At 51.7% G+C, this 18,084-nt stretch overlaps 4 protein-coding genes across 4 annotated transcripts; 2 read left to right on the top strand and 2 right to left on the bottom strand.

The window, feature by feature from the left end:
• The first annotated feature begins 4,383 nt into the window (after positions 1-4,383).
• On the top strand, positions 4,384-7,856 carry LOC100900780 (UDP-glucose 4-epimerase). Its single transcript, XM_003744228.3, has 6 exons — positions 4,384-4,574; positions 5,366-5,530; positions 5,652-5,765; positions 6,940-7,116; positions 7,238-7,418; positions 7,504-7,856. Exons 1-6 carry the CDS (start codon positions 4,503-4,505, stop codon positions 7,854-7,856), a joined length of 1,062 nt encoding a protein of 353 aa, XP_003744276.1. The 5' UTR covers positions 4,384-4,502.
• A 550-nt stretch (positions 7,857-8,406) lies between these two features.
• Positions 8,407-11,954, bottom strand: Rpn1 (regulatory particle non-ATPase 1). Its single transcript, XM_003744227.1, has 5 exons — positions 11,804-11,954; positions 10,787-11,502; positions 9,269-10,662; positions 8,762-9,129; positions 8,407-8,603 (listed from the first exon to the last, which is right to left on the bottom strand). The coding sequence occupies exons 1-5, from the start codon at positions 11,894-11,896 to the stop codon at positions 8,433-8,435; spliced, it is 2,742 nt and encodes a 913-aa protein (XP_003744275.1). The 5' UTR covers positions 11,897-11,954; the 3' UTR covers positions 8,407-8,432.
• A 293-nt stretch (positions 11,955-12,247) lies between these two features.
• Positions 12,248-13,754, top strand: Alg14 (ALG14, UDP-N-acetylglucosaminyltransferase subunit). The gene is made up of 6 exons (XM_003744260.1): positions 12,248-12,384; positions 12,597-12,788; positions 12,920-13,042; positions 13,127-13,227; positions 13,356-13,451; positions 13,581-13,754. The coding sequence occupies exons 1-6, from the start codon at positions 12,348-12,350 to the stop codon at positions 13,752-13,754; spliced, it is 723 nt and encodes a 240-aa protein (XP_003744308.1). The 5' UTR covers positions 12,248-12,347.
• A 456-nt stretch (positions 13,755-14,210) lies between these two features.
• Positions 14,211-15,764, bottom strand: LOC100905192 (serine/threonine-protein kinase haspin homolog). The gene is made up of 3 exons (XM_003744259.1): positions 15,558-15,764; positions 15,113-15,348; positions 14,211-14,976 (listed from the first exon to the last, which is right to left on the bottom strand). Exons 1-3 carry the CDS (start codon positions 15,762-15,764, stop codon positions 14,211-14,213), a joined length of 1,209 nt encoding a protein of 402 aa, XP_003744307.1.
• Between the last annotated feature and the right edge of the window lie 2,320 nt (positions 15,765-18,084).

Genomic DNA, 18,084 nt, shown 5'->3' with positions numbered 1-18,084 from the left:
ACCGATATCGCACGGATCTCGGATGGGTAGTCACGTACACAAGGGAAATTCGATAGGTTTTCTTTTCGCCTCAGGCTTCTGTTCGGCAGACGAAGCTGCTGCGATATGTAGGCGACCGAAGAAAAGAAACAACCATTCAAAATCAGCCTAGCGTGCTTCTGGGTGTGTCTTGATCCCCTTCTGAGCTGAGAAGTTCTGCGCCAAGTCTCCAACGGCACCACCGGCAGAAGCTAAGACCACGCATCAATCCCGCGCACTTCTCAATTCCTTCCAACCAACGACTTGACTATTCTCCTTAGGGGAATTGTCAACGGTTAAGACCGCGCACGCATTTACGATACACTCTCTCTCGCGAATATTTCCCCGCGTCGGGGCGCGAGAGTAGAATATGGTCGTCGTAGGAAGTCGATCTACGGCCGAACGATCGGAAAGGATATTAGGCATGAATGCGTCTACGATCTCCCGAGAGTTCTCACGCTAAGAATTCTCGAATATTTCGCAGTGAATTTCGCCGAAGCAACTATGGATTGTTTGAGGTCGCTCCTACGCGAGAAATGCGAGAATGGCCCATTCGGAATGCAGACCGTTGGGTGGAGCTTCTATCCGCTGCAATTTGCGCCAGTGTTCCTCCGATAAGACCCCGCGGTTCCGCACAGGAACCGAGATCATCCGGCTAGCTCTATGCTGTCAGGTAAAGTAAGACAGAGGAATCGGGCGACGTAATTCGAAATGCTGGAGCATCGCTCAAGTCCGGCCCCAACCTACGTTGCACCTGTCTCCCGACGGACGCATCGAAGCCCTCATGGACGGAGTGTCTGACGATGTTCGGAGTTCTGTCCACATCTTCTGTGCGAGAGTGGGCTGTTCCGAAAACCGAGCCGGTCAGTCCGGCCCTGGGATTCAATGAAGAGCACTCGGCTCATGGAACAGCATGAGATGAATAATTCCCCCCGACGTATTAGCGGCAATTTATACGCAAGTGTGAGCTTGCGTGCCTGGCTTCATTCGGGGTCTCTGTCCGCTCCGTATTGAGAAACGATCTCGAATTGATAGAATCCCAGAGGAGAAAAATATTTGGAATTGAGACAAGATTTTCGACAAAATGTAGCGGACAGCGGTATGAATGGCTAGTGGCCCGCGGAAGATCGTCGCGGTGTTCCCTCTTTTGGAATTCTAGGTACAATTATTATGACTCAGTCAATCGAAGACGTCGAGCAATGATGGCTATTGCTTGGTAGTGCTGGACAACTTCCCTCAAGAGAGGGATCCAGTGGAAACGACTCTCGAAAGAAGCCTCCCTTAGTCCCTTCGTCATCGGGAATAATCTAGAGCCATCAGAAGTTTCCCTCGAATCAAAAGCAGGTTTGTTTCCCACGTGAGTATCGAGTTTTCCTGCCCAAAAGCTGGGTCGATCGAATGGACTCCCATAAGCATACTTGGGATCGTCTCCGGCCTAGCAGCCTTGCCGACACCGGGGATAGTCCTACCCGCGCTCTGGATCCGAGGGAAGATCAGAAAGAATCGGCAGACATTTCGTACGCTGATCGCGAACGTCGAAAGTCGGTCTGGCTGGCTTACGGTGGGAGGCCCGGGCGCGTCTACCACCGCGCTTCGAGACGAGTTTTTCCCCGCCGCTCTCCCTCCGTCGGCGAATCTGTTGCTCTTTCGACCTCGATGCAAGGTTTTCCCCGCAGTTCCCTGCCGATCGATTCCGACGATCAACGAAAGAGCATACATATCGTTTCACCTGGCCAAGAGCTCACCTTGGAAGGTTGTGATGGTCGACGACGAGTGAGCTCAAGAGAGTGGACACAGCTGGCGCGTTCCGCTCTGCTAGTCACTCTCCTAACGCAGTTGCGCTGTGGATGTTCCGATGATTCCTGTCGAATCCTCGCGAGCATCAGCATAAATAAATCCCAGAAGAAGTAAAGAGCAACGTATCCACACACATCGACTCCTCGAGGATGAGACGACGATCCGATGAACGAGGAAAACTCACAAAAGCTTCCGAAGCGAGTAAATCCAACCTATCGACTTTGCCGGATCCACCCGACCGCTGCCGAAACTAATGGGATGTGGAGCTGTGCGCACATTAAACAGCTGATTCTGCCGTCAGGTAGATTTCACGTCAAGGCAGGTTGGCGCCTGTGGGAGAGGATGTGAGACGTCACGTGGCTCACACAGGTCCTGACAATCTACTGAAGCAAGGCCCTTCTCCCGCTCACCCTGACGCCTGTTTTCCAGACGAAGTGTTCAATGAAAGCGTCACAACTCGGAATTTGTCGAACGAGAAGCGATTGCCGCCACAAACGTCACTCGGTAGATCGCGCTTCGAAAGAGAAGAACTCAAACTTCTCCGAACGCCCGAACAGTATATTCGGAGGACGTTGAACCACGAGGGACACGGGCTCGCCTGGGCTCCGAGTAATCATGGATTCGGCGGAATAAATCCCCGCTTACATTAGAGGAAAGCGGATCTCTGTCGAGAGATTGTATCGAAGAGAAAATTGAGCGTCCGCAGTCGAACTCCTCCTCGACGAAAATAATGGGAGCGATCCGCGAGGTCGAGAGGGTTTCCTCGCGACAATAGCGATAATCATCACGCTGCGGAATCCACCCACAAGGAAAACTGCGGATCGTCGGATTGTCGGATTTCTGTACGAGTACTCTGCTGTCGCGAGCTTCTCCGCTGATGTAAGCGCGAGGTTACTTCGGCTCGTTCGCCGGCGCCGCATCAAAGCGAAAGCGAACGAACGCGAAACACTATGACCGACCGAGCCACCTTCATCACGTATCCGAACACGAACGTGTACACACAATTTATTACCTAGTTTCGGACCTTTGGGACGAGAACGATCTCGATGCTGCCGATCGCTGGATTCGGAAGGAGAAGCACTCGTAGCGTCAGAACAACACGCGAAACCCCAAGGATAGCGTAGACACGACTCCCTTCTAGTGTTGTGTCAGCCAAAGGGAGAGCCTTCACGTAAACTTCACGAGATAGAACCTACCTCTGCGGCGGGAAGAGACGTCTAAAATCGATTAGCTACTTGAACAACAGTCCAGAAGATGCTTGCGCGATCTTGCCTGCAGCCGCTGTGACCACGCATGCCGTCGCAACAAAAGAGAAGGAAAAAAACTCAGCGGACCGGAGGGAAGTGGTTCGTACTCTCCACCTCCTCAGGAGCTGCTCCTTCCACGACCGGAGAAAAATTTGAAGAAAATGATTACAGCCCACATGCCGGCTCCAATCTTTGAAACCACCGCAAAATTTGAGATGTCTAGGTAAGAAATAAAACTTCGAAATATCGCTGTCGACACAAACAGACGACAATTCTTCTCTTCTGGATGACGATGAGGAAGGGAGATCGGACCCAGAAGAGAAGAGACGGAATCGATCCTCTCGGGAGATTTTATCAAATGTTACGCCCTCCATTCCGCTCTTTCCGGAGACGAAGAGAGAGGTTACTCCATACCTTCCACGTCTATTCATTTTGCTCTTCGGAACCTTTCTCTATGTAGAGTTCCGAAAATCAAGATATTCCTCGGTGGGATCCTTCCTGTTATTATGCTATGCCAGATCAGCCTTTGGATGCTGCGGCAACTTGGACTCCTCTCGTCGTGGAGAACTATTCAGCGGATAGATTCAAAAAGTTCCGTCAGAGGTGAAGGACGCCTGAGGACGAGAGTTGCATTCCAGACTCCAGACCCATTCAACGGCGGAGGTTAGAAACTGGTCTTGGAACCGATCGTAGATCATCATTCATGTACTCGGGACTGAGGTTTTTGTCGCACGAGGAAAAACCTAGTTCTTTTTCGGCAACGAGGGGAATGATGCTCGCACCAGATCGATGCTCAATTATTATTGTCAGAAGGTCGAGCGCTCGTTCGCTCGCTGTCAACGTCGTCAGCTGATTCAGTGGCTGGCCCCGCCACCGCCTTTGTTGTCGTCACGGTCCATATACGCTGGCATATCGTGTCCTCTCTCGGCACACATGTTCGGGATGTATTCCTGCAACACTCACGTCGTACTGAGCGAGCGAAATCTCGACAAACAGCGAATGCCAGAAAGTCGTTCCGATCGTTCGATACCTGGCCGCCCGAAATCCCCGCCCACGGAGGAGAATCGCGGCTTCCGACCCGAGGAAAATTCGGAAGCGTCGAATCGAGTATCGAGATGAGACACCTGACTGATCATCGATTATTTATTCCTCCGATCGAGCCCCCACAATGAGGCTGACAATTATTGCGGAAGCATAATAATCTTTCCTATGAGGCCGCCCGTGAGATGTCTTCTCCATGTCGGACGGCATGTGCATTTTTCGCCGCTCCTTCTTTCCCAGCTCTTTCCACAGTAGCAATTCTCTTCCAAGAGCGGAAAGAGCAGACAGCATCCGTGCTTGAAGAGAGCAGTAGACTCCCGACGGCGGCGTCCGATTTGACGTCGAACATAACCAGTTGTTGTTTATTCGACCAATATATCGTCGACGATTCGAAACGCCATGGCTAAGACCGTATTCGTCACCGGAGGCGCCGGCTTCATCGGCAGCCACACCGTGATTGAGCTCCTCAACGTAAGTCGTAACCGTGGCAGGTCGAGGACTCTTGTCACCGTCGCCAACAACTTCGCAGTCGTGTCTAACGATAACTCTCAGGGCGGAGTTCGAAAGACGGAAGGGTGCCGCTAGCCGCAGAAATTCTCTCACTCCGAGGGGGGGAACCTTTCGGACCTCTCACATGGCACCCAGATGCATTAGGAGAGCTCCGGATGAACCTGGCGTGGTTTTCCGGAAGCACCCATTCAGAGCTTGGGTTTCATTGGTGCCACATCGTACGGCCTCGAGACATTCATCAGAAAAAAACAGATGTTCTCCGAGCGTCGTCAAAGACGAGACTTGCGATCATCCGAGCATAAGGATCTTGATCCATCGCGTGGACAGATCTTGCAAGCTCCCGGTCTCCTCGCGGACGGAGAAACATTATTCATTCGCAGCTCATTCTCTTCCCGCCGGAATGTAAATAAGGAATGAGAACAGAATTATTATTTTGCCGCTCCGCATCCGCCGTCAAGAGCATCAATCTGGCGGAAAGTTCAATGTCCACTCGGCCCGCTTGGCACCGTCGTCGGCAATCTGAGCCGATGCTCCAGTAAGACTTCCGCCGAGCGGGCGACGTCATGGGACGATGAGACGGAAGGTCAAACGCTTGATTCACCGCCCACAAAAAAGCGGCCCAGAAAAATCTGTTTCTCCGCGCTCAATCGCAAGCTTGCGTCGCACGCAAGGAATTCGAGAGCTCCCAGCACATATCTAAAATATCGCAGTCACAAAGCCCCAAATTGAGTGTAGCCTCGGATCTTTAACAGGCCGACTACGATGTGGTCGTCGTGGACAACTTTGCTAACTGTGTCGAGTCGAAGGGACGGATGGCCGAATCTCTGATCCGCGCGCAGCAGATCGCTGGAAAGGAGATCCATTTCTACGCATGCGATCTGCTCGATAAAAACGCACTCAGCGAAGTCTTCAAGAAGGTGAGCGACCCGATCAAGTTCATTCAAGCACCCAAGGTTGACTTCCCTTGATCACCTCGGTATCGGAGAAATACTCTCTTCGTCGAATGTTGAATGACTTTGAATAACTATCTCCTTTCAGCATAAAATCGATTTTGTAATCCACTTTGCCGCCATGAAAGCTGTGGGCGAATCGATGCAGAAACCCCTGTTCTACTACAAGAACAACATCGTCTCTACGATCAATGTTTTGGAGGTGAGTTCGCGTTTAACCCCGTTCGATGCCCCCGCTCCCACCTCCAACCGAAACCACGGTCTCTCGTTCCGACTACGGTGAGGTCGACCGTCAGGAGGGTGATCGCCGGCCAACCTATCCCAAAACAAACATATTCAGGGCTTAGCTCTGATCCGACCCGAGAGTCTACGATCGCCTGGCTACCCGAAGCTATCCGAATGCATTCGTCTCGAGATATGGCTCTCTTCTCCATACGGGATATTGTTTTTCCTCCTGTCCTTCAACTCCTCGACACTCGGTACGGAAGGTGCGCTGTCCGCTCTGTCCAGGGACCACTTGTTGAGTCAACAGAACCATTCAAATCGAACCCGCCATCGACCGTTGCGGCAAGGTTGGCGACCAGATCTGGTCGCAGAGAAACCGCGGAGCGAAAAAAATCTTCCCTAAAAAATAAATCGGTGCCCCGGGGCAAACTACCTAATGCGAACGATAAACAGGCGAGATCAGTCGAATAATACAATCCGCCGCTAATCCACCGCTTGAGACTACATCCCATTTGATTTTGAGCGAATCGAAGCCTTTGGCCAGACCGGCATGCGCGTGGTCCAAGCGGCGACAGGTGTTAAACTTAAACTACCATCATCTGCGGCTCCGGCAGGCTCGGAGAAAAGCGTGAAGAACGTCTTCCACAGGTGATCACTTACTCGATTTACATCGCTGTCTCCGCTCCATCTCTTCCTGGTTCGAGCACTGCAGGACAGCCGGTCCCACCTGATTCGAGAGATTCACCTCTTCGGAGTCGATGGACTCCACCTGCGACTCTTTTTCCGCTAGAAGTTGAACACCAGCAGGACACACCACCAGCACGAACCAAGCGAGCGGCACATACGGTGTCTAGAAGCTCTCTCTGTCGTCGCCGCGCCTAATCTTCTTCTCTCCGCCGGAGACCCCTGGCGGTAGAAAGGGAAACCTAGGTAGCCGTGAGAGCATTTTCGAAAAAGCGCGCCAAGACACTCGACCTAGGAGAGCTGTCACCTTAGAGAAGAACTACCTAGTTTGAAGAATGACCACGTAAAGCGAAAATGAGTTCGAGTGGAGCCAGATTCGGGATCGGGGGAGATGTACCTCGAGACACTCGATGCCACATCTCATTGTATCTCCAGATGCTCGAAGAAGTATTTTCTTCCTCTGCCAGGTCATGAAGGAGAACGGAGTCTACAACATCGTGTTCAGTAGCTCGTGCGTTGTTTACGGGGACCCACAATACCTGCCGATTGACGAGAAGCATCCAGTCGGAAATGTGGCGAACGTCTACGGCAGAACCAAATACGCCATCGAGAAAATGCTCGAAGATATTTCCCGAGCCGAAAAGGTTTGTCCAAAACGATCTTTTGGCGCGGGGTCCGTGTCTCGTCTCTGGATGAATCGGTGCCCGTCTGGAGCTGAGTCTTCTTTCCGGGATAGTTTCTACAAAACCCCTTCCTTGATCGCAGCAATGGAATATCATCTGCCTGCGGTACTTCAACCCTCTCGGAGCTCACTCGTCGGGACGGATCGGCGAGGATCCAGTCAGAGCGTTCACGAATCTAATGCCGATCATCGGCGAAGTGGCCATGGGTAAACGTGAGCAGCTCGACATCTACGGCGGCGACTACAACACCGACGATGGGACTGGTTGGTAGCGCAGTTATTGGAGTTCGCTTGCTGGGATAGATGTTCCCGAGTCCAGCTCAATTGGTTGACCTCTCCCCCTCCAAAGGTATACGCGACTTCATTCACGTTATGGATCTCGCTTCCGGTCACGTTGCGGCTCTGAAGTCCCTCGACAAGGCAGTTCGCTTCAAATGCTACAACTTGGGCACCGGTCGAGGAACGTCGATTCTGCAGCTAATCAAGGCCTTTGAAGAAGTCACCAAGAGACCGATACCCTACAAAATTCACGAGCGTCGTCTGGGCGACATCCCGGCAATTTGGGGAGATTGCAGTCTAGCTCTGAAGGAACTCAACTGGACGGCGAAACACACTCTCAATGACATGTGCTTAGATTTTTGGAGATGGCTCTCGGCGAATCCGGAGGGTTATCCCAAAACTTCGAGGATAATTTCTGCTTGAAGGCTAGGGCCGATGTAGGAATAGACGAGCCGATCCAGACGGTGGTAAAGATGTGCTTTCAACATAGGTATATCGAGATGGTAAGGATAATCACGAGCTGCTCACCGATTCCAAGAATCTCTCCCTCTTTTCCCCAAATCGTGGTGAGTGAACGAATGTTCTACTCGGGGACGGGACTGCAACCGAATTCCTGTCATTCAAGGTGTTCAGAGAGCTAACCTTCCCTCAAGGTCGTCAAGCCATTGACGCTATTTTAGATCATCATGAAGGTACTACCATGAAATGACACCTCACTGAAGATCCTCACTCAATAAAAGAAAATTCCGGAGCAGTTTCGGTGCTCACGGCTTGAAACGCCTCGTCCTCGCTGCGCTATTCCCAGCCCACCGTTGGAGGAATCGACGACCGGTATAGCAGAAATTCTAGCTGTCATTCCGCTGAGACGTCGAAGCACAACGAGACCCGGATGATCCAAAATCTGCGTTTATTTTCATAATGAATCGTGCACCCTTATTTATTCGATTCTGATCTGCTGTCTTCGAGGACAGCCTATTTACACAGAAAGACACGAGATCCTCATGGCTCATAGTTGGGGTTCTTTCTAAGTATGACGAAGCCTTCCAATACCGGAGTCAGAGCCAAGTACTCATCTGTGGCCAACTCCGCGCGTTCTCCGAACGACAGCAGCACCGGAGTGGTGTGGGTTTGGAAGCCGGTGATGGTTTTGGGGCGTCCAGCTTGGCCCACCTGGAAAATTTACGGAAACCTGGTTGAGCATCTCACGAACGATAATTAATAGGATGACGGCGCTGCTCACCGACAATTATCGTTATCATTATCAGAAATAGTTATCTGAATAGTTATCTAAAAAATGCCATCAGGGTCTTCAATCGAAGGGCTCTTACCACATCGACGGCCTGTCCGACTCGAACCGGGACGGGAAGAGGCTGGAGATCCTCGTCGAACGTAACTAGCATTCTCGGTTGGATCGCCGGCACTAAGCAGTACAGAAGATATGGACTCTTGCTCAAAATGGTGTTCCTAACGTCTAAGAAGCTGACGAGTGTAGCAAACAATCCAGCGACGGCAGTTGGATTGAGCAACTGCCGGTCCGAATGATACGGACTGAGGGTCAATGTTCCTTTGCCCATGTGGGCTAGACCTTGCGCTAGGCGAACCATGAATAGGTTATTCGAATCCTTAGCATGGTACTGCGCCAGTTGACGGAGCATGGCCGCCAAACGAGCGTTGTTCGTCCCCGCGCCGACAATACCTTCAAGGGAACGACAGGGAGTTTAGTTTGCCGTATTCGCAGGAAGACTGGTCGTCGCGACCTGACAGGACGAATGTCGTGGAATCGTCTCACGCAATCCCCTGAGAATTGTAGTCGGGCAGCAGCCAATCGAACTTACCCATGCTAAAGATAGCAGCGTGTGCGACCTCCGGGTCGGAGTCGTGAGAGAACTTGGACAAAGTTTCGAGAATATTCAGCTTCGGATTCGAGACCGATAGGAGACTGAGGGCCAAAGGCACAGCGCGTTTGATGCAGGGCTCCCCGTAACGCAGGAGGTGCCCGAACGTGCGGAACGCCATATCGGCTCCGATATCCTCGCCCATAGCGATCAGCGCGAGACCCAGAACGGCGATACTCTGCTGAGAGCTCAAATTGATTTTTTCGTCCTTCTTCTCTTCAGCGGTCGAGGTCGATGCGGTCGACGTCGACGCGGCAGCCGCCGCCGCAGCGGCAGCGGCAGCAGCAGCCGCGGCGGCCTTCTTTTCTTTCTTGCTGTCCTTCGTCGGTTCTTCTTCCGGCTCGAAATGCTCCGAACAGATATGCAGAAGCTTCTGCACTTTGAGAACGTTGCCCGTTCCAGCATAAGCACAGCATTCGACCATGGTCACGGCCATCGACCTGAAGGGCTCTGGCGCTACCTCTAAAGCGGCGACTATGGCTTCGCAACTCTCCTGTTTGCCCAGGTACAGGAGCCCTAGACAGAGCGGCAGGAACCGTGAGAAGGCGTCCTTGAGGTTCTCCGGAGTCTTCTCCAAGAGAGCCGTCATCACGGTCGAGGTGATATCGGCGTTCTGCGATGCGACGCCGATTAGTCCGAGCGACAACGCCGCTATTCCGAGAACTTCGGGAGTGGTTTGCGGATCCGAGAACACGGGAAGAATCAGAGTAATGACGTTCGGGTTATTCGAGCCCGCGTAGGCGAGACCCAGCCCGAGAATGGAGCCGACTCTCAGGAGCATGCTGTTGTTGAGAACGTAGTCCGAGAGAAGAGCCATAGCCGGGTCGCAGTCGTTACGAACCCCGCAGTTGACAATACCGCAAGCGAGGATCGCACCGGCTTTGACGTAATCATCGTTCGAATAGATGTACTTGTCAATCTGGGACAGACCGTGGTCGACGGACCAGAGCTGGATGAGACCGAGTGACGCTGTTGCGGCCATCATCCCCTGGTCTCGGTTCTTGTGGATCCATTTGTTGCCATCGTCGCTGAAGATCTTGTCGTTCAGGAAAGCGGCGTTCACGAATCCGTTCACGAAACTGGATGCGAGGTTTTGTTTAGCCGAATCGACGTTGGTATACGACGATCTGGTGTTGTCCAGGTGAGATTTGTAGATGTCTTCGGGGCTTTTCGCTTCCACGATGTCGAGCTCACGAGCGAGACTCAGGAAGTGGTCACTGATCGAGGAGTTCGATGCGATTTCGTTCAGAACTTCGTAGTTGGCGATGGCGTCGATTTCGGGCAGTACCATCTGCTGCCTACCCATCATGAAAGCCATTTGCTTCTGAATGGTCCTGAAAGTAATCGGGAGGGCTCGTGAGCGTCTGTTCTCAAAATTTTCTGCTCGCAGACTCTATGTACGCTCAGAAGTTCGAGAAACTCATCCTCCTGAATTATCGTCCTAAATCGTGTGCTCACAAGTCTTTGCATTTGTTGAAAATCTCCGCGACTCGGTCCACGTCGTTGAGCTGCATCGCGAGACGGAGCGCATCCGGGTAGTTGCCGAACTTGATGAAAATCGACAAAGCGCTCGTGATCAGAACCAGATTCTCCGGGTCCGGCACGTATGGCACGCATGACGTCAGATAACGACACACTCTCGGGTACGCCTCGGTGTCGACGTACTCCTCGAGGAGTTGCAGTTGCTCGATTTCCATGAGAAGATCGCATGCCTCGGATTCGGCGTTGTGCGCCATGTGGTAGGGCACGATCTGACGTGTCAATCCCAAAAGCTCAGGACGAGAAGCCTCGTTCGTGCTCCATTCTTGAGCGATCTCGGCGCTCAGATGGCGGACGTACTCGTGGCCCCACGAACCGATTTCCTCGTGGGATCCGATGAGTCGAAACTTGAGACAGTCGCGGTCCTCGGACACTGTCATACCGAGCACTGAGATAATGTCCGCGCAGAACGCTTTGGTCTTCGGATCTTTCATCTTGGAATGACAATCTTTAAGCGTCTGATAGTGCGGCCTGAGAAACTTCAGCGGTTTCGGCACCGACGTCATCGATGTCGTCGACGCACGAATCAGAGTCCGAAGCGACTCGAGAGCCGCCTTGTACAGTGACTGATCCGGCTCCTGCAGCCTCTGGACCAACATGTTGAGCTCATCTTGAAGATTCTTGTCCTCCTCGGACTGAAACAGAAGATTAGGCCCGTGAGTTGGGAACGTCTGTCACGAGGGGATCCCTGTTTTCGACTGAATATGACTCGACTCGCAGGGGCAGCGCAGCAGGGGTTCCTCGCCATGGAAAACCCACAGATCGCCGGATCGAAACGATATTTCGCTCGGGAATTCAAAACCCTGGGGACCTAGGTCATTTCGAAGAGACCGGGGCGGAAATTGAGCGAAAACTTCTGAGAATTCTGCCATGTCATCCGAGTGTTTGTCAGAGAATGGCCGGCTTCCAACGATCGCTCGGCGACTCGATACTCACCAATTCAGCATCTTTCGTTTCGACAACTTTACGCTTCTCCTCCTTTTTGTCTCCCTCAGCTGGAGCGGGCACCGCTGTCTTGCTTTCCACCATTTCAGACCAAGATTTTTCGCGATCAAGAGCTACACGACGACGACGACAATGATTTGCAAACACTGCTCTTGCTCTAGTCTTATCGTCTGCTAGCAGAGACAAACATTCCGGGAGCTTCAATCAATCGGACTGAAGTCATCGCTCACGAGGGATCCCAACGGTGATATTGATTCCTCTGGGGGTCAGCGGGACGTTCTCCTCAGCAGAGAATCGCGAGAAAAGATGTAGCAGTGATGGAGATACCTCGCTCATCATTTTCATCCAGCTCTTTTTTGAAAGACCCGCGCGAATCCAAATATGGCAGCATGCACCGTTCGACTCTCCTTTTCACTTGATTCCCCGGGTCCCCGGCGCTCACTGTAGAGCTCCGGCTACTTTTCTGCTGTCCAGTATGCTCAGAAAATGAGCTTTTTTATGTAGTGTAGAAGAGCGGAATCCCTAGGGATCGGAAATGGAACCGCCGAGCGATGTTCACGAGGCGCCACAAAGTGAGAAAATATCCCCTCGATAGAAGGAGAGCAGAATCATATGCTTGATCGATCGATAGGCCATAAATTCTGCGGGTTTCATTCCTATGGCTGTCCATGCGGTTTAACTCGCGCGAATTCGAACACGGATCCGCGATTGACTCTTCGAGATCAATTCGCTTAGAACCCCGTCTGGGAGAAAGCGACGCTAGGCAAATGTTCTCTTCCCACAGCTGATGGATTCGCCGAAACCCCTCTCTTCTCCGGGACGGAATGGCTCGAATGGGGTTCCAACGCACAGTATGGTCTCTGGCTTTTGGTTTTCCTGTTCCTCAGAGTCGTCATAACATTCATGAGACTTACCAACACGAAATTCAAGCGGAACGTCAAGAAGCCGTGCAAAGCAATGATTGTTTTAGGTTCAGGTAAGTACATCTCCCTCCTCTATGAAGCGCTTTCCCGGAGTGATTCCCTTCGTTCGCATAGATAACCGCTTCGAATCGGTGGCTTAGGGTACCTCAAACTCCTATGTTATGTTTTTCCTCCCATGCTGCAGGGGGACACACATCCGAAATGTTACGTCTCATCGAGGGAGTCAGCAAGCTCTTATACACGCCACGCATTTACGTCCATGCGGACACAGACAAATTGAGTTCGTTCAAAGTGACGCAAGCAGAAGGTTCGTCATAAGCTCCGTATAGCGGGAAATTGTGCTTCCGAGCTCCGAGAACGTTCTGACCCACTGTTTTCGTCCCATGTCTAGGTCGCCGGAAAGACTTCTGTGTGAGATCCATTTCTCGACTGCGTGAGGTGCATCAGTCACTCATTTCCGTTCCGATCACGGCAATCCGTCCATTCCTGCAGGTTTGCACTCTCCTCCGGACGGCTGAGCGGAGTCCCGGATATTCCTGATTTTCCCTCATCAGAGAATACATTGGAACTCTCACACTAGAAAACCAAGGAATTCTTAGAAGAACCTCTGCTGCTTTCAGGCTCCGTGGATTTTGCTGTGGGATCGACCTGATGTGCTCCTCGTGAATGGCCCGGGGACGTGCATACCTCTGGTCCTATGGTCATTCATATTCGGCGTGAGTTTTCGAGATTTTTCGTGAATACAATTCGAAATGATGGAATATTTCGAATCCCTCTGGGGATGAAAGCCATTGAAGGGATGGGGAATAGAGTTCAGTTTCTCATCCTCGGCGATGTCATTCTAGGTGTTGTGTCTTAAGCGACCGGTCGTTGTTTTTGTGGAGAGTTTCTGCAGGGTCGAAACTTTGTCCCTGACTGCCAAAGTAGTGAAGCCTTTCATCGATAGACTGATAGTTCAATGGAGACCCTTGCACGAGAAGTACAAAAAATCGACCAGGTACCACGGCTTACTCGTATGAGGCATAGCAATCGAATGTACAATAAACTCAACGGTCGAGCCCAGAAATCCTGGATCCAGAGTTTCATCTCTCTCGCAAGCGTCTATCCTGAGATTTGCGCAGCTTCGTCATGAACTTCAAAGACTCTAGCACCTCTCCAACTCTCGGAGGTCTCTACAAGGAGCCGTATAGCGTTCGAGCCTCAATCGGCGTGATGGAAGCTTCCGCGACAACAAAGAATACTCTTATTTCGCCATTTCCAGGTACTTCCGACACTATTTCAGACGACCAATATTTATTCGGAAGACTTCCTTAAAATTATCTCTGCACGCTGGGTCATCGAAAATCGAAATATTTTGCGCGAAAGATAAGTGAGTCCAGACTGAAATTGATTATTCCATTCTTAAGTACATAGAATCCGACACCAGAAACAACCGAGCCAGCGACCGACGAAACCAGGGGACTTATCAAACGCGATTAGATCGATAGCGTCTGATTTAATTCACAATTTTCTAAAATCTCGACGCATCTCCGAGCGCTTAAGTGGTTTTCACAGAGCTCCGAGTAAAGACGATTGATCTGCGCTGCATAAAAAACCTTCGCGCTGATAGGTCTCTTTTTGAACAACTTTCGTATGATAAATCGAATCCATAAACCGTTAGTTTCTAAGCATCGATTTTCATAATTGCCGCCGAGCATTCGATGCTGCTCGCGATATGTCCACCGCTGCATACCCGGACCGACGAGGATTTCCGGCTCAAACGTTGAGTGGAGAGCTTCGTCTACGACCAGACGGCACATGCCGTAGTCAATGACGGCTGCTCGTTTCCCGAAAGACTTGATTCTGAAGCGATTCCCGCTGATTCGAAATTCTAAATCGCTCTCGTCGCAGTCCTTGAGCACAACATTACTCAAGTGAAGATCTCGGTGCTCGAACTCAAACGACTGCTCTGCAGCCGCCAGGGCGTAGGTGACCTGGAGGACTATCGATGCTCGTATGTCTCCGGAAAGCTTCGGTAGTTCCGTTTCCAACTCACACCCATCGTACGAAGTATAGAAGACTACGTAAAATTGATTCTTCGGTCTATCGAGAGGGTGCGGCTGCTCTGTCTCCTGCGGACACTTCCGACGGAACGCTTCGTATGCGTAGATCATGTCTTCAGTCTGCTGGCCCTGCACAAGGTGGGTACCTCGTAGACTGAGGAAGGACGGCGCCCGGTGGCGCGGACTTTCGAGAAGGCATCTGCAAGGGGAAGCGTAATCTAGTGATTGGCGGAGAAGCTTTCGCGAACGCAAATTACCTCCATTACCAACGAGCCATTCTTCCCATGCCATGTATGTCTGAACAGCTTGTGATTGACCAGAAGAGTCGAACTCACCGGCCCGCGAGACACATGCTCATCTCAGGGAGCATGTGATCGAAAGCAGGCTGCCCGGGTTGCCCGACAGGGATAAGTTTGAAAACATCGAAGTCATTTTCACCGTTGAATCTCGTCCGCACCCGATACACTTCGGAAAAAGATCCTTCACCGAGTTTGGATACAATTTCCATACCCCAGTTTTTGAAAATGTATTCGAAGTCGACCGGATACTCCGGCATTATGAGAGGCGCGAGCTGGAATAAAAGAAAAAGATACAGATCAAATCGATTACGCGAATGCTCCGATTATGGAACGAGAACATAAATTACAATGCTTTCAAGAGATAATTATCACTCTCGTCAACCGGGAAACGGTGGGCCACGATGGCGAGTATTGATTAGCTGATCGTTGACTCGTTCATTGAGCGAGCACCCAATGTCTAGACATGGAGCTTGGAGCGCACCTTTAGCCAACTCATGCGCTCCGCTACGACTCGGAGTTGACTCGCGTCTCTCAGATGACTCATGTACAATTCGGATAGCTGAGTATCACTGCGGCGACGTCTTTTCGGCGGAGACTCGTTCTCCTGTACGGAGGAATGGTTGACTTCAGCCAGCGTTTTCCTTCGCTGTAGAACCGAAAGCTTGCTATTGTTGAGGATTGAGCTCATTATGGGACTTGCTTCGGAAACCTCAGATAAGTTACTGGAATGATGAGGAAAAAAATTATTATAATTTTCCTGCTCTACGTGATTCGAGACTGCGATGGCCCAGCGAATTTCTCCCACCTGTGGAACATCTCGGGAGCGGGAGTGATCCGACCGTTGTTCTCCTTGTTTCGACTCGATAATTTCCTGCGGACAAATTATCGACGCCTGCTTTGAGGATCCGTGGAATTCAGAGCTCATTCCATCTTTCTAACCACCGAATCAGGTGGATCGAAGGAGACGAAGAGTTCAAGAGTGCATGAAATTCAGAGCCTCGCTAATCACCAGGCAATCACCAAGCAAGATTGACGGTTCATACCTTCGCCCAAAGAGTTTCATCTTCGATTTGTTTCGACTGGCTTCGAAAATGTTCGATTTCATCGAGCTGATGTTCTCCGATTGAATCGCCGACTCGTCAGACTCAGAATCGGACGGCGGTGGATCTCCGATAGAACTTGACCACAAGCTGTCAAGGCAGACGGTTATTACTCTCAGAGAAGAAGAAGAGCGACGATTCGACGGGATCGAATCGGTTCGTCGAGAGCAAGAAAAATTACTGACATCTATAAAGTACAGTCATGAATTCACCTCGTTCCAAACGATGCTCTACAGTTCCTTCGTTTTGACACCAATATTGAGGGTGGCGGGCTGCATCCCGTACAATCCCGAAGCTTTTCGGTCCCATCCGCAGGCCATGAACTGAAGTGGAATGGTCAGTAATTAGAGCGGGAGACGCTGATCACGGGGCGTCGTTTAGAGGTTCAGAGTACACTGAAAGAAGTGGCGGGGACCCATCTATCGAACACTTCACTCGCCTGTCAATCGTCAGAGACCTTCGACCGGCGACTCTCGCCTGTGAATTCTCTTGATCAGAGTCGCGGATCGTCCCTGTGTTCGATGTAGATGGACTCCCATCGTGATGCACCGCTCCCGAACTCGCCGTAACTTCCTTCGGCCCATATCCCACAGTGTCGAAGTCCAATCTCTGCAGAACAACTCTACACTCCAAGGCGAGCTGATTTGTCGCCACTTCTGGTTTGTCATGACGGAGAGGGGAGGCTGGAGGAGCTTTCTTGACTCCACAGCGTCTCACGACTTGCGAACTCTTTTTCTTCTGTCGTCGTCTCTCAGCTGCTTTCTTCGATTTCAGGAACAGGGGTGTTGGCGGAGATAGTGAAAAGGCTCCTCCGAATAAGCTGTACGGGCTAGAACCCAACGGACTTCCTGGAAAACGTCCCCGTGGCACTGAACTCATCCTCTGGCACTTGCGTGAGGATATCTCTATGGCTCCAAAGCTCCAGGATCGGATCTCCTTCATCCACTGTACAGTTCCTTTTTTTCTGGCGGGAAAGTCTGAAGCAGACGACGCGTGAGCTCCGCACATCGTCCTCCTCGAAGAGCTCGTGAGAGATGGGGAGCGGCCGGCTTCTTCACGAAGGCTGTTTTCCGGATGAGCTGTGAACCCGGAAAAAATTCCGCGAACATTCGGCGGGAGTCAAATACTCATGCGGTTCGGAAGGCGGCAGGAGAGAATGGATTAGCATTCCGGACGCTCGGGGGCTGTCTTCGGACAGCGATCATCTGTTCGGCTCGTCATTATCACGCTATCAGCGTTCGCCGACGAAGGACGGAGATGCTTAGCCGGATCTTGTTTCCGTCCTTGTTTTTTTCGAAGACCATGCAGAACTATTGAGGAGAACCGATTTGCCGGAATTACTTTGATTCTGCGTCGACAACGCGCGGCGGAGTGCGCGAGCCGGCCGCCAATCCCGGCGGAACCGTTCGGGAGATTATACGGAGTGATGCGGAACCTATCTCGGGTTACCCGGTTCCCTGATGATTTCGAAGAGCCCTGGATTCCCGCGACCTCTGACCTGTCAGCCCCTCTGAGCATAACTGAGCGTCGACTTCTCACCGTCAATGAGACGGACTACATCCTCGGCCGCCTGATATCATGTGACGGCGGAAGGGACTTCACCGTAGTCATAATACCGATAGAGAGACTAATAACAGAGACAGGATCTGTGGGACTCCAACCGAAAAACTCTTACGGCGGGAAGCTCGGCTTCCGGTCCCGACAGCGGTCAGCTAGGGATGGGGTGGGGATGGGGGATGGACGGCCGAATAGCAGACAGCTCCGTCTCCCGGCCCACGGGCGCGCGGTGGAAGCGGCAGCGCCTCTCCCATTGACATGGCGGTTCGCTTCGAAAACGTGCCTGACTCGCCTTCTCGGGATCTTCTCGCTGATGGATCGAGTTTTCAGGTGATACCCCGAAAGAGTACT

Source organism: Galendromus occidentalis, unplaced genomic scaffold (assembly GCF_000255335.2).
Source record: "Galendromus occidentalis unplaced genomic scaffold, Mocc_1.1 scf7180000077463, whole genome shotgun sequence".
Taxonomy (NCBI): Eukaryota; Metazoa; Arthropoda; class Arachnida; order Mesostigmata; family Phytoseiidae; genus Galendromus; species Galendromus occidentalis.
The sequence above is the reverse complement of the archived record's forward strand: the minus strand, read 5'-3'. Positions and strand labels throughout refer to the sequence as shown.

Coding starts and splice junctions, on each gene's coding strand:
- LOC100900780 (XM_003744228.3), top strand. CDS start 4,503: ATGGCTAAGACCGTATTCGTCACCGGAGGCGCCGGCTTCATCGGCAGC. Junction 4,575..5,365: donor CCGTGATTGAGCTCCTCAAC/GTAAGTCGTAAC, acceptor GATCTTTAACAG/GCCGACTACGATGTGGTCGT. Junction 5,531..5,651: donor TCAGCGAAGTCTTCAAGAAG/GTGAGCGACCCG, acceptor ATCTCCTTTCAG/CATAAAATCGATTTTGTAAT.
- Alg14 (XM_003744260.1), top strand. CDS start 12,348: ATGGAACCGCCGAGCGATGTTCACGAGGCGCCACAAA. Junction 12,789..12,919: donor AATGATTGTTTTAGGTTCAG/GTAAGTACATCT, acceptor CCCATGCTGCAG/GGGGACACACATCCGAAATG. Junction 13,228..13,355: donor CAATCCGTCCATTCCTGCAG/GTTTGCACTCTC, acceptor TGCTGCTTTCAG/GCTCCGTGGATTTTGCTGTG.
- Rpn1 (XM_003744227.1), bottom strand. CDS start 11,896: ATGGTGGAAAGCAAGACAGCGGTGCCCGCTCCAGCTGAGGGAGACAAA. Junction 11,503..11,803: donor AAACGAAAGATGCTGAATTG/GTGAGTATCGAG, acceptor CTTCTGTTTCAG/TCCGAGGAGGACAAGAATCT. Junction 8,604..8,761: donor TCGGACAGGCCGTCGATGTG/GTAAGAGCCCTT, acceptor TAAATTTTCCAG/GTGGGCCAAGCTGGACGCCC.
- LOC100905192 (XM_003744259.1), bottom strand. CDS start 15,764: ATGAGCTCAATCCTCAACAATAGCAAGCTTTCGGTTCTACAGCGAAGG. Junction 15,349..15,557: donor AGCGCATGAGTTGGCTAAAG/GTGCGCTCCAAG, acceptor CTTTTATTCCAG/CTCGCGCCTCTCATAATGCC. Junction 14,977..15,112: donor AGCATGTGTCTCGCGGGCCG/GTGAGTTCGACT, acceptor TTCCCCTTGCAG/ATGCCTTCTCGAAAGTCCGC.